Below are 14630 nucleotides of genomic sequence, written 5' to 3' on the forward strand. Positions count from 1 at the left end.
TGTGCAAATTTGCACCCGATAAACAATGTTGTGATGCAGGGGTGAAAAGTCTGTCATCTCTTTGGATGGACTTATATACTTTTTTGTGCTTTTTCACACAGCACAGATATAATGAGCACCTTCTTTTTGAGTTTGCTCCTAAATCTAAATGCTGCTTTTTGTGTTAACGTAACAGATGTTCACACTTGTGATATATAAGTGGGCTACTTTTGCTCTTTAGTTTTTGTTTAACGTAGTATGTGTAATTGAATTCACTATTTATAATCATATTTTTATTTTATTTTGTAGGATATCTGAAGCTTTGGCAGCTCCGAAAACCGGTTCTCGATCATTATGATGCTATATTTGTAGATGAAGCCCAGGACTGTACTCCTTGTGAGTTCAACTCCACATTAGTTGCTTACAGAGAAACGATTAAGCAAAATTGTATTATCACATGATTAACTAAATTGTCATTCTTTTCCTCCATTTATATTGCTTGCAGTGCATTTGGTAAACACCCACATCTTTTTAAGTTCAGACTTATATGCTCTTTCCATGTGTTGAGTGTGATCTCCCCTCAATGTGTTATCAAGTTTTCCAACCTAAAATCTGAATGATGTTGTTATAATTCATATAGTGATGAAGCAGTATCCATCTTTATACTGATTGAGCTGAAACTGACTCCAGTACAGCAAATAAAATCAGTTACTATATGCTATGTAAAATATTTTATAACCTGTCCAGTAAGATGAACATGCTAATAACTTTCTACCATTGATATTCATTTGTTTGTAGCTATTATGAAGATTGTACTGTCCCAGAGGTGTGGGAAGATGTTCGTTGGGGATCCTCACCAGCAGATTTATACTTTCCGTGGGGCTGTAAATGCTCTGTGTGTGGTGCCACATACTCACATATTTTATCTTACTCAGGTAAGTGTGTTTCTGTGATATATTTGTGCCTCATAAACCAGTATCCAGATTGTATGTGAACTTTTCTCCTTCATCCACTAGGGGACACTGGAGTTCAAGACAGTGGGGTATAGACGGTGGTAGAGCAGAGCCTGGCACTTTAAATAATTCTGAAGTGTGACTGGCTCCTCCCCCTCTATGCCCCATCAGCCCCAGTTTTTAGAATGTGCCCGAGAGAGCCAGTCACATAGGGCTGAGCTCCAGCCCACACTTAGTATTTTTTCTTTTATTTCAACTTTATTTTAATTTCTAGCTTTCACAAAGCATTGAGGACAGGCTGACAGAGTACTGCGTCTGTCAGCCTGCTACATGGAGGCATCAGGAGACCCGCCTCCACTAAAAAGAGTGTGTGTCGGAGTCCCAGGCACCCTGGCAGTAGCTCAGGGAGGACACGCCACAGCTTAATATAGAGGCTGTGTCCGTGCTTCCGAATGCCTAGCCGCAGCCCTGATGCCAGCAGTGGTAAGTATAGCTCTGTTCCCCTTATGGGGAACGGAGTTTAATCTGCGGCCCCTCTGCCCCCTCCCAGGCTCAGGTGGTATATACTGTAGTATAACCCCTCCTGGAATCCTGTTATAACACCGCTAGCGTTGTTACAAGGGGTGGAGGTACCGCGCATAGAGCGCGGATACATGTACAGGGAGACTGTTCAGACAGTCTGTAATGTTGCTGCCTAGCAGCATGCCTGATCCCTGCACGATGAGCGCTGTCTTACTTTATAGAGCCTGACAGCGCTCTGTTTGCTGCTCTCACGAGAGCTGAATCCTCCCTCTGCTATATCCCCACGAGGAGGGAGCCTGCCGCGGCCCGCTACTCCCATAAGGGAGTCTACATTGCGCAGCAGCGCGGCTGTTCCCTGCCGCGCTGGCGCTTGAAGAAGCACTGGGCTTCTGCAGGGGGAGGAGCACAGCCGCCGGAGAGCGATGCTGTTATTCACAGCGCTCTCGGCTGCTGGTTGCGGCGCCGGAGATTGCACCGGCGCTGGCTACAATTGGCCGCATAGCGGGGCTTAGGGAGCTGCTCAGCGCGGCTGTTCCCTGCCGCGCTGGTGCTTGTAGAGGCGCTGGCTTCTGCACACAGCCGCCGGAGAGCGAGGCTGTTATTCACAGCGCTCTCGGCTGCTGGTTGCGGCGCCGGTGCTTGTATGAAGATGCACCGGCGCTGGCTATTACGTTCCCGCTCCCCCACTCGCATTATGCTATACCAGCCATTGTTTGCACCCCGCCTGCTTATTGATAAGGGGCGGAGTCTAGTCCATGCTGGCGTGCACAGATGCCGCCATTACCTCCAGCGAGTATTCTAAAACAGCATATGCACCTGCCTTAAAAGGAGCCGGGGCTTATTGCCTGCATCTCCTGCATCCTCACTCTGGAGTTCTGTGGGGGGTGCAACCCTTAACAGGGTTGTGGGTTTTATTCCCAGTACGTCCCTAACTGTTTGGAGTTTGTATGTTCTCCCTGTGCTTGCATATGGTCTCTTCCGTTTTTTTCTTTACTTAAACCTACAGCACCTGGTCTTATTAGGTTTAACGGCACAACTGTGGAGTTTGTAATTTAACCTGCAGTCTTTATATAGATTCTGGCTCTGCCTCATCTCTGTTATATTGCACGTTGGTAGTTCCCCTACGGAACTGGGTAGTGTACTGGTTTAATATTATATTTAAAAAAAAAAAAAAAAAAAATGAAGCACAGGGAGGAACATGCCACAGGCTAATATAGAGGTTGTGTCCACGCCACTTTGCCCACCACATATCTATCAGCGCCTACGGCCACACGCCCGATCTCGTCTGATCTTGGACGCTAAGCAGCGCCAGGCCTGGTTAGTACTTGGATGGGAGACCGCCTGGGTATACCAGGTGCGGCAGGCTTATTACATTGAACATCTGGAGCAAATATGCTTGATGTGTAACAGAATAATGCAGTGTGTTTCTTCCATCTATAGCTGCCAGAGATCACTCTGCCTAAATGTGTATAGTATGCATAGTCGGGCCACTGTTCTGGCTGCTGCCAGAAATTACGGTTATTGCATATCTTTAACTCAAGGTTACAAAAAGGGTGCGTCCCATCCTCAGGCTTATGCCTCACATTGGCTCACCTTAACAATGAGCCGTACTCTTCTCATGCATATATGTGGCTGCACATATGTTAAATCTCAACAGCCTTCGGTGCTTACCTTAGAAGGTATGCATCTGTGCATCTATATGGATTTATATCTTATTTATTCCCTTCGGCAGCACACACAACACGAAGTAGTAACATATGGCCGTTGTGGTGGTTGGCATTGCTGTCTCGCATCACTGAGGTCATCTTTTGATTTCCATCATCTGGAGCCAGAAGGGCACACCTGATAAGGCGAGTACACCGGTAACGGAAGGGTCCCAGGATGGCAATCAGTCTGGGATAGTACGTTGCTAACATTTCCTGCCCCAACGCCGTAGCAGAATGACAGCCATGCGCGGCACATGAGCAGTCTCCCTGCATGGAGGTAAGCCACATGTATGTATATACTTGTATTTTAAACTAAACCCGGCGTTAAGACCTGGGGCTCAGTTCCTTCCATGGCTCTAACTATTGCCCATGTTATATTTTTCAAATTATATCGTCACCTACTAATCTTGTATGTAGGTACGCGTAGGCATGTGGGGATTTGTGTGTGTAATATATATATATATGTATGTGTGTATATATATATATATATATATATATATATTTTGCTTCTTATCCTTACCATTAAAGCAGGGGTAGGATATGTTCTTCTCAGTTTTATGTCTGATACCTAGCATATTTAAAGAGGATGCTGCGACGAGAGGCTGGACTCTCCTGATCCGGTAGTTTGTTCTATAACTCCGCTTACACCATCTCTCCCTAGGGATTGGGTGGTGTGTGTGTATATGTATATAATTATGGATATGTGTAGGTATGCCTATACTTCCACAATCATTAAGGTACATATTATTCCACGTCTGGAAAGCTGCCAGGGTTTACCAGAAGCTGTCTGTTATACATATTATATGGTGGCTCTATAGACTAGAGTCATGTTCTGCAGCTTACATAGGATAGTCACAGGCTCCTACGGCATTGCTTCTAGTATGGACTCTATACATGTCCTGGGGCCTTCCTGTATGTCCACACATGTATATGTACTTACACCCGCCTCGGGTTATAGTCCTGTTTCCATCAGTCTATATCTACGGCGTCCACTTCGGGGGACCTATTAATTACAACTACACTCTAGGGCGCACTTAGTAACCAACTTGTAAGACAATAGGAATGCAGTTTGTGGGATATATTTATGTGTGTGTGTATATGTATGTAGCGTGCTGATCTCCTGGTGCAGGAGTTTGACAAGTGACTTACTATGTCGGTACTAACTCTTCCTTTCAAAGAGTTTGCCTTTTCATGCAGCTATGTTTATGTGTGTGTATGTGTATATATTAGGGATGTGCAGGCTCGGATAGGTTCGAGTTTGCACGTGGAGTTCGGATTTTTCCCTCCAAAAAAACGGAACTCAGAACGAGGCAAAACGTCATCTTACATGGACGAACATCATCATTCCTGGACAAAAGACCAGGAATGATGATGTTCGTCCATGTAAGATGACGTTTTGCCTCGTTCTGAGTTCCGTTTTTTTGGAGGGAAAAATCCGAACTCCACGTGCAAACTCGAACCTATCCGAGCCTGCACATCCCTAGTATATATACTGATATATTCCCGTTCCTTGTATGAATTTTCCTAATAATTGGAGAAATCTGTTTTTGGCCCTGACTGGCGTTATCACTACATATATATATCTCTTCTTACTTGGGATAATTAACGCATTCTATGTCTATGTACAGGTACCTTTCCCAGTATCGATTCTGGTACTTTATATTATTGTCTTGTCGCATATCTCAATAAAATGGGTATCTGATGGTCCCTTGGGTACATTTCCTATCAGTACATAGAGAATCCAGGATCTATTCCATCCTCATGGCTTATTTAGTTAATTTACATGAGGCGTAGGGCCACCCGCCGATATAGGCAGGGTCTGGCCTGGGTTGTATCAGATTGTGGGCGTAATACACACTTCACCATTATAAGTGTTAATGTAAGGATACACTAGCAGACCGTTTTGGGGGTATGTGTAATCTCTATATGGATACATATCCCTAATGGAACAGGCTCAGGTATAGCGTCCTGTTGACGGCCTTCTTGTCTCCACTAACAATTTGCTAGTTTCTACAGTATTTTCTTCTGCAGCATCTCCAGACTGAAGTCCGTGCTGTAGAGCATTGATCTTTGCCCACTGAGGCTACTCTCTGTACCTGTCGTGGTGGGTTGCTGTGAGATGACTAAGGTCAGTGACATTCTACATAGCGTCCAGAGGGTTTCTGGTCGCTCACAGGTAAGCGGGCTTACCCCACTAATACCTCGGAAGATGCTTCCTTTTCATGCATCCTGACATAGCTGTTATTCTATCTTACGCACCCTAGCTGCTGTCCTAGCAGCCTTCAGTTCTTTTAAATCAGTTGGCTGTACATTTTAGAGCTTTCCTGGTGTGTAGGTGCATAGTTGTAACATTGAGATTTGTGACCCTATTCTACTGGAATCTGTTGGGTTTATGGACTGAAGCGCATCTATGGGCTAATGCACATTTTTACTATAAAGTGTGACAGTCTCTATGTTCCATACAGGGGGCCTGGTTTGTTTCCTGTTCAGTATCTGTTGATAAATTCAGCACACTGACAGGTACCTGAATGGTACCTTCATAGTTGTCCTAGTGCTTTAGCCTTGCGGATGGGATACTTCCCTATATTGGTAACTCTCCCTGGGTGGAGGTGGCATCCGTGCTCTTTTTCTGCTAAGGGTATCCTGGGTGTTTTCATACTATGTTCCGGCCAGTAGTTGGTACTGATTACACTCTACCATCATGTAGGAAGTTGTCTGCTGTTTGACAGGAGGGGTGGTACTGCCGTCTGACCCACTGGAAGGAATTGTAGTCTCAATCCTCTCGTATCCGCCTCATGCCCAGTGGGATCGCCACTCGTTGACAACTTCTATGGTCTAAACCTTACACTGGTTACCAACCCTTTAGTAGTTGGACCTCGAGAATGGTTCAGGGCGACTGTTAGGTCGTGACTCTTGCCTCCTTGTTTGCTTGGTTAGGAGTCTGTGGACGGGTTCAGCTCCGTCTCTGTATATTGGTATCATTATACTTTTATCTATATGATTGATGTCCCGCAGTGCTGGGATTCTGCTGTCTGAGACTGTTGTAGCTTCCTGTAGTTGTCGCTGGTACGGTTTTCTCGAGTTTTGTTCTCATGTTACTGCCTTTCTATGGATTCTAGTTGGGGTTTTTCTGCTTGGTCTGTTTTTGGCTGAGCTTACGGTGTTCTGATGCTTCTCATCTTTGCTACGCTCTAGCCGTATTCCATTGAATTTACGCTGTAAGTTGTGGAATGTCTGTGACTGTTCAGCAAGGAGCTCTGATTGTCTCCTGGCTCTACGACATGCCTCCAGTCTTGGGCTGTCCCTGTTTCGGTTGCCGAAAGGTCGGCAAGTTCTCCGCGCTTCCCACCCGGGAGGTTGGCTTTGGGACGTCCCCACTGTCTTGAACTCCAGTGTCCCCCAGTGGATGAAGGAGAAAACAGGATTTTGGTACTTACCGATAAATCCCTTTCTCCGATTCCACAGGGGACACTGGACGCCCGCCCAGCGCTGCGTTCCTGCCGTTTTGTTGGGTCCTTGTCTAGTTGTGTGACTGCATGTGTTCCCTGCAGTGGGTTCCTCTGTTCTCCTTCAGTCGGTATTGTTCCGTTCTGTGGTCTTCTCCTTACCGTCTCCTCTCGGGCTCAGTTCTTAAAACTGGGGCTGATGGGGCATAGAGGGGGAGGAGCCGGTCACACTTCAGAATTATTTAAAGTGCCAGGCTCTGCTCTACCACCGTCTATACCCCACTGTCTTGAACTCCAGTGTCCCCTGTGGAATCGGAGAAAGGGATTTATCGGTAAGTACCAAAATCCTGTTTTAGAACTATTCTGTATTCTTGCTTTAATTTTATTTAAAAAAGATTAAGGGAGATTTACTAATTAGCGGTTTCATATGCAGTATTCCAACCTTAGTACAAACACATAAAATGCTGTTTCCACTTCCAAACAACGATCCTGCAGACTGGATGCTGAAAACTCGGACCACATCTGATATCTGATATCTTGAACTTTCACTCCCCTTACATTGTGTAGGCAACCAGTACTGCTCAGCACAGGAACCTGTCCTCTAATGAGGGGCCCGAAAATGTGATAAGGCCCCCAAACCTAGAGAGAACTTGCCTAATAGTGAGTAGTATTTAGCCCTCCTGGTACTCCTGGCTGGTTCATACCAAGCTAATACTGTCAAAGCAATTGTGGCACTATAAGTGCCAGCATGCACTCACTTACCATGACTGTATTTGGCTGTGTAAGTGCATGTTTGATAATTATGACTCTGATTGTGCACATTTGGATAAATAATGTAAGTATGTACCTGATAAAAAACCATGTTGCAATGCAATAAGTGGCAAAAATATATAGTGGGGGGATTTTTCTGCATGAAGGGAGAATATTGCCTGCTCTTTCATGTAACACAAAGGGCAGCTTTATTTTCACTGTGTGATTTAGCATTGAGCTAGGACATGCTCCACTTCCAACTGTACATCTGTCCATACATTTTATATCAACCCTTCCACCATTTACAGTACAAAATTATTTTAGTAAGGTTCAAAATCTCACCATGTATCTTTATATTTTCCAAACTGTACATTATGGGTGATATTTATGCCAATCTGTATCTCTAGATTTTACATTACAGTACATTACATTATTACAAATTGTTTAATCTGACAACTGCGTTCTTCTCCTCCTGTGTTTTAGAGCTTCCGATTTGGTGCTGAAATAGCTTATATTGGAGCTACGATACTTGATGCCTGTAAGAAAGTACGACATAAAACTTTAGTTGGAGGTAACCAGGAAGGTGAGAACTAGGACATATTCACAGATGCTGCAACACTTACCAAAAACATATCCTCCAGGATTTATTATAAACCATGACTGCCACTTTTACAGACTCCAGTATGTCCAATCATTACACCAGAGGTTCCCAAACGTGATCCTCAATACTCCCCAACAGTTCACGATTTAGAGCTATCCATGGTTGAGCACAGGTGGTTAAATCACATTGGGGCATATGTATCAAAGCTTGATATGAGATAAAATTGTGAGATATGTATCACCAACCAATCAGCTCCTAACTATCATTTTTTAAACACAGCCTGCAAAATGTAAGTTAGAAGCTCATTGGTTGGTGATATATAACTCACAAATTTATCTCACATCAAGCTTTGATACATATGCCCCATTGACTGAGGTACTAATTAAGTCACCTGTGCTCAGCCATGGATATCTCTAAAGCCTGAGCTGTTGGGGAGCCTTGAGGGCCGCGTTGGGAACCTCTGCATTACACAGAACATGTTTTGTCTTTTAAAGGTGATTTTGTCTTCTTTTCCTAAATGTCTTCTTAAAATAGAACATCACGTCTGTAATACAGAAATCATTTTTAGAAATATGGCTGATGCAAGGCAAATATCTGAGAACTAGTTTTTTGTGTGCTCATGCAGGTATATGTTTGTATGAACATCTTCTTAGTATGATAATCCAATCTCTTATATTGTCATTGTATACTAAGGGCCTGATTCAGGTTGGTTCGCAAGGCTGCATGAGCACGCTTCGAAAATATGTAAATGAATGCAATTGCGCGGCAACCGCAGCACTATACCAAGACAACATTGGTAACATCGAGTAACATCGAACCCATACGCACAGTTGTTGTTGTCCATGACCTGCTGCCCAAACTGCTAAACCTCTTGTCAACAACTAGTTCTCTGGCTACGTATACAATCGCAGGGGCTTAATTATGCATGCCTCTTTAACGGCGTTCAAACGCACAGGCACGCCTGCGTTCCCCCGACCACCCCCCCTTTCCACCCCCAAATGGTAATTTCCTGTCAATCACTGTGTAATGGGACTTCGTGCTTACTGCGATCGATTCCCAATTGCAGCGGTTGGTTTGCGCACTGCGATGCATGCACAGAATGCAAACCAGCCGACTGCTTGCAAACACAGCCTTGCAAATCAACCTGAATCAGGCCCTAAGTACCTTAAGTGGGCAAATTTAAAGATGTTTTAGTATCTACTTTGTAAACTTCATATATGAATTAATATATTTATAATAGAACGTATTTTTTGTTACAGGTACCGTTCATGGCTGTTCCCAGACAAAGGTTGCAATCTTGTCCAGAACCAATGTCTCTGTGTTTGAACAATCGGTCTCTGTTACCGAAGGAGAAATTCCTTCAAGAATACATATTATTGGGGTATGCCATGCCTTCCATACGGGTTGTGATGTTGTCGTGTGTTTGTGTGTGTGTGTATATATATATATATATATATATATATATATATATATATATAATATAAATTGAGATGTTCATTTTCCATACTTTGTCGGGAATTCTTTGCAGGCAATGACTGCCTGAAGTCTACAGAGGCATGAGACGTGTTCTTAGAAAAGGGGCATGGCCTTATGGGGAAGGAGCAAGACAAATCTCATTTGTCCTGCACAATGATGAAGGGATACTGATCCCTTTGTACCACTGTTATCCAGGTGTCACTGCCAAATACAGTGTGACTCCAATGGCTGCAGTGATGATACACAATAGTTATGCAATATAACTCACCAGCTCTAGATTAAATAAAATGTATGTACCCTGCACTAACAGCTGAACTCACTGGCAATGGTACTCGAGGTGTACTAATTACACTTGGGTTGGGTATCGGTGGCTTTGTTCATGGCTGCCATCAGAAATTGTGGGGCCCAGTATACATGTAACAGACAGGGACCCTATTATCATTCCCCACCCAGGCCTGTTGGATGCAAAGTTCCAACGAGCCCTGGCACCCAGAGAAAGCACATGCAACAGTGAGAACAGCACTCCAGTGTGCATGCACTTAAACTAAAAGTTTTAGAGTTTCCAATTTCCCCGGAGCAGATAGCTCAATGTTTAAGGTGTCTAACTGCCATGTCAGAGATGATAGGTTCAAGTCCCGGGTATGGCAGTATTTTGAAATGTGTGTGTTAAATAATGGAGGAAGTGACTGTAGATACTTGGGGAGGTGGCCAGATGGAGGGGTAGTCAGTCAGGGATGAGATAGGAGATGCCGGGGATAAGGGAAGAGGAAGCTACAAGTGAGATTAATTATAAACAGAAAATTTACAGATGAGATGCCGAACAGTGCTCCCTGCCCTGTGACGCCCTGTGCCGTGCCACATGTCTCACCACCCTAGTTACGGCCCTGTCTGGAACCAATGGACATCACCAAATGCAGGGTTTCCTCCTTTGTTATGCTTTGACAGACCTTTGCTGCAGCTGTCTTCAGTTGTTTTTTCTTTGTGGGCCTTTCTGCCTTTTAGTTCTGTCTTCAGTAAGTGAAATGCATGCTTGATTGGTTTGAGATTTGTTCTTTTTTATTACAGTAGTATATCATTTAAATGCTTTTTTATTGATTATCTTGTTTCTTTTTTTTTTTTTAATCCAATCATTTTTATTAAATTTTTAATTATACAATAAACTTCACTAAATAAACAATGTAAATAATAATATAATAAAGAGAAAATGTATAGCAATAATACATGTGTGGTCCCATTTCTTATCATTTAAACAGCGCAATGTAAAACAAAAAAATTTCTTTACATATATATCATACAGTGTAAATATTAGTTTGTCACATAATATCTCAATATCAGAAACATAGTCAACAATTTATATACATTATATCCAACATATTACACTGGAACTACCCAGTAAAGATAATGGACACATCCGTTCTTGTACGATTATATGAAGAGTCATGCCATCTATCCCATATGTCATAGTACTTCTGAACTGTATTTCTAGCAGTGTAAACATATTTTTCATGTACGGCAACCGCACTGACCAAGGAGAGCGATTATCTTGTTTCTTAATTGTCCCCGCAGTAGTGTCTTCTTTTATAGTATTTCTTTTCATCCTGTTCTACATGGTCAAATAGCAGAAATCACACTAGTGAGGGACTTGACCATTTTTAAATTAAGGTAATTTAACCTTTCTATTTCATTTCAGGGACCAGCAAACTTTGGATTGACCAAAATACTTGATATATGGTTGTTACTGCAGGCAGAATCTGTGGGAAAGAAAGGTACATTTCTTGTTTATAACCATTTGTGAACATTTATATACATATATAAAAAAATGGTGCATGGGGAAAAAAGGTATTGCTTTTGTCTTTAAACTTATCTTGAAAAAACATAGTGAATCTGGTTACTAATAGTTACAGCCTCTTCTCTGAGCACAAGTTCTTATAAATGTTGCTTTTTAGAAGTCCTATATTCTGCAAATTATATTGAATAAACTATTTTTAAAAACTAAGTAGGAAATGTAAAATGTACAAACCAGCCAGAAACACAAATAAACACCACCATTTAGTTACAGATGTGCCCCCAGTCCCGGCAAAGAGGCCCGCTTGGCGCGCTAGGTCCTGGGCAACTTGGCAGAGCATCTTTATCGCTCAATATGTTAAGGGGCCTACACACTAGACAATATTTTACACGAATCGCCCGATTTCGACACATCGGAACGACAAATCGTGTAAAATATGTCCAAATCATGAGTGTCCACATCACGATGCCAATGCTAGTACCCCTGGGTCGTACATCACATCTTCAGATCTCGCCTACTGCAGGCAAGATTTGCCAATCTCATATACTATTTTGAACAGATTGATTTTTAGTCAGATTGGACACTTTTTAGCACCATATCGTATCCTGGGGAGCTGCCGGGGAGAATTGCACGTCATGAGCACTTCGTCTAGTGTGTGTGCACCTTTAGTCTTATTTGCATACATAAAACTATTTAGTTAGATTATTCTGATCAATTTGATGTGCGAATGACCCTGAATCTGTTTACGAAGTGCTACGATGCAGCGGGCACAGCTTTTTCTCATGCCACGTCCTGTTGAGCTTCATCTGAGCATCTTTGTAGGTGTTTAAAACCATTTCCTGTGCAGTGAAAGTCGCAGCCCAGTGTCTCTAGTACACTTTGATTGGTGTTTTGTTGCGTTTTGATTCAAATAAGAAGCAAAATTTAAAGATAAGGACGGCACATTACACCCCTCGTAGCGGCTGAGTTACGTCGTATAGATGCTAGGTATATGAGGACACATTGGTATGTATCCAATTAGCAAATAATCAGAGCTTACATGCTAAGGGGCTGAGTGAACAAGTGGAGAGTGAACTGGGGAGGGGAGTATGTCAGGGGAAGAGAAAAGAGTGAAGATTGGCAGAAGAGTTTGGTTAAACGGTATGTTTTAATTGGACGTATGTTTGTATGGAGTCTGTCAGAAAGTTTCACATGAAGTGGAGTTCCAGAGCAGGTGGGCATGAGAGCAGCTGACCAGGAGGCAGTAAAGGCACCAGTCATAGGAATAGCAGAGTGGGCATGCGGGAGTGTGAACAGAGAGGAGGTAAGAGACGTAAGAGGGTGCAGAGTTATTAAGTTCTTTGTATGCTGTGAATAGGAGTTTGAACCGGATTGTGATGGGGATAGCTTGCCAGGGAAGCAGGTTGCAGAGGGAGGAGGCTAACAAAGTGTATAGAACAAAAAATTAGACCTGAAGCAGCATTTGGGAGGTGAATACGTGGACAAGAGTCTCGGTGAGAAAAGGCCCAATCCTAGAGATGTTGTGGAAGTGGCAAGGGTGAAGGACATGGAGGAGTCAAATATGACACCCAGGCAGCAAACTTGGTGGACAGCCAGGAGGAAGATGTTATAAACAGAAATTAAGAGAATGGGAGAGGATGGGGCCCTGAGAGAGGCGAATACAATTAATTCAGTTTTGGACATGTTTAATTTTGAGAAAAAGCTGAGACATCCAGGATGGTATGGCCAAGAAGCATGCAGATACCTGAGCAAGAACTGGGGTAGAGAGGTCAGGAGGATAGGTAAAATTGAGTAAAGGTGGTATTGGAAACTAAAAGGTACTGAGTTTAGGGGAGGAGGTGGAAAGAGAAGGGGACTAAGAACAGAGGGCCTGATTCAGAGCCGGACGCTCTGACAGAGCGCTCGCTCTGAATCAGGGCCGGCCCTCTGTTTTTTTTTAGAGCGGCCTCCTGGCCGTTTGCATAGCTGTGGGTGACCACCCACAGCTATAGCGAGCGGCCAGGAAGATGGTCGCGATGGTCAAGACCATCGCGACCTTCGGGCTTGCGACGAGACCCTTGTGGTAGGGTCTCGTTGCCGCAAACCCAAGAGTGCTTTCGACTCAAACAGAGCCGAAAGCACTCCCACTGACGCCTCTGTCTGGGCAGCCATGCCCCTGGCCTGCCCACCAAAGGGGGCCTGCTGTCACTCAACATCGACAGCATGCCCCCTTTGCTACGAAACCCGGAGCGACGGCTTGGCCGTCGCTATCCGGGTCTCGCGCATGCGAACGAGGGAGCCGGCTACATGCGAACGACCCCGCTGCTGCTACAGGTATCCGGCTGCTCGTTTCTGTCCTCCCCCACGTGGAATGGTGGGCGGAAGTGCCGGGTAAGCTGTGCAAGGCAACAGTGCTGGGGACGGCTAGCGGCGGGCGGAAGTCCTGATGACTCGGCCGTCCCAGCGGTTTTAGCGGCAGCATGACGCGGAGTTCACTCGAGGGGTGAGAGAATTAAAGATAGCTCTGCGCACCAGATGGACTGGAGCTGCTTTGCCTTCAAATACTATTACTTGGCTGTTGCTGGTATCTAGCCTCTGACAAATAATGGAAAAGGAGTCTTCTACACAAAAAGCTGTATGTGCCCAGGAGAGGTAAGTCCTCATAGAGGGTACTGTTTGGTTATAATATTAGTGTTAGTTAGGGTGTTTAGTAATAGATATTTCGTTCTTCAGTGTGTCTCCAGCTTTAAAAAGATCAATGAAGAGAAACTATATAAGAAACATCTTGCAAGTATTTGTCCTGCATGTGATAAGTCCTTTACTAGTATACAGGATGCTAAGTTCTGCAATGACTGTCAGAAAGATTCTTCCCCGTCGTATAGTCAGTATAAACAGTTACAAGACTTAATGGAATAGATGTAATAATATTTCTCCTTCATCCACTAGGGGACACTGGAGTTCAAGACAGTGGGGTATAGACGGTGGTAGAGTAGAGCCTGGCACTTTAAATAATTTAGAAGTGTGACTGGCTCCTCCCCCTCTATGCCCCAACAGCCCCAGTTTTTAGAATGTGCCCGAGAGAGCCGGTCACATAGGGCTGAGCTCCAGCCCACACTTAGTATTTTTATCTTTATTTTCACTTTATTTTATAGCTTTCACAAAGCATTGAGGACAGGCTGACAGAGAACTGGGTCTGTCAGCCTGCTACATGGAGGCACCAGGAGACCCGCCACCACTAAAAAAGAGTGCGTGTCGGAGTCCCAGGCACCCTGGCAGTAGCTCAGGGAGGACACGCCACAGCTTAATATAGAGGCTGTGTCCGTGCTTCCGAATGCCTAGCCGCAGCCCTGATGCCAGCAGTGGTAAGTATAATCTCTTCCCCTGACTAGCGGGGGACTAGATCTGCGGCCCCTCCGCCCCCATATAGCTGAA

The 14630-nt window shown here is 44.2% G+C and overlaps 1 protein-coding gene across 5 annotated transcripts in view; it reads left to right on the forward strand.

Moving 5' to 3' along the window:
- The window catches only part of FBH1 (F-box DNA helicase 1), a 152077-nt gene that overhangs the window by 67651 nt on the left and 69796 nt on the right, over nt 1-14630 (forward strand). For all 5 annotated transcript variants that reach the window (XM_088468710.1, XM_088468706.1, XM_088468711.1 and 2 more), the window contains 5 exons: nt 289-375; nt 778-914; nt 7840-7939; nt 9217-9338; nt 11124-11199. In XM_088468710.1, the coding sequence (XP_088324836.1) occupies nt 289-375; nt 778-914; nt 7840-7939; nt 9217-9338; nt 11124-11199 (522 nt within the window). The remainder of the gene's footprint in view (nt 1-288; nt 376-777; nt 915-7839; nt 7940-9216; nt 9339-11123; nt 11200-14630) is intronic.

This window comes from Taudactylus pleione, unplaced genomic scaffold (assembly GCF_031769625.1).
Source record: "Taudactylus pleione unplaced genomic scaffold, aTauple2 ptg000086l, whole genome shotgun sequence".
In the NCBI taxonomy this organism is placed as follows: Eukaryota; Metazoa; Chordata; class Amphibia; order Anura; family Myobatrachidae; genus Taudactylus; species Taudactylus pleione.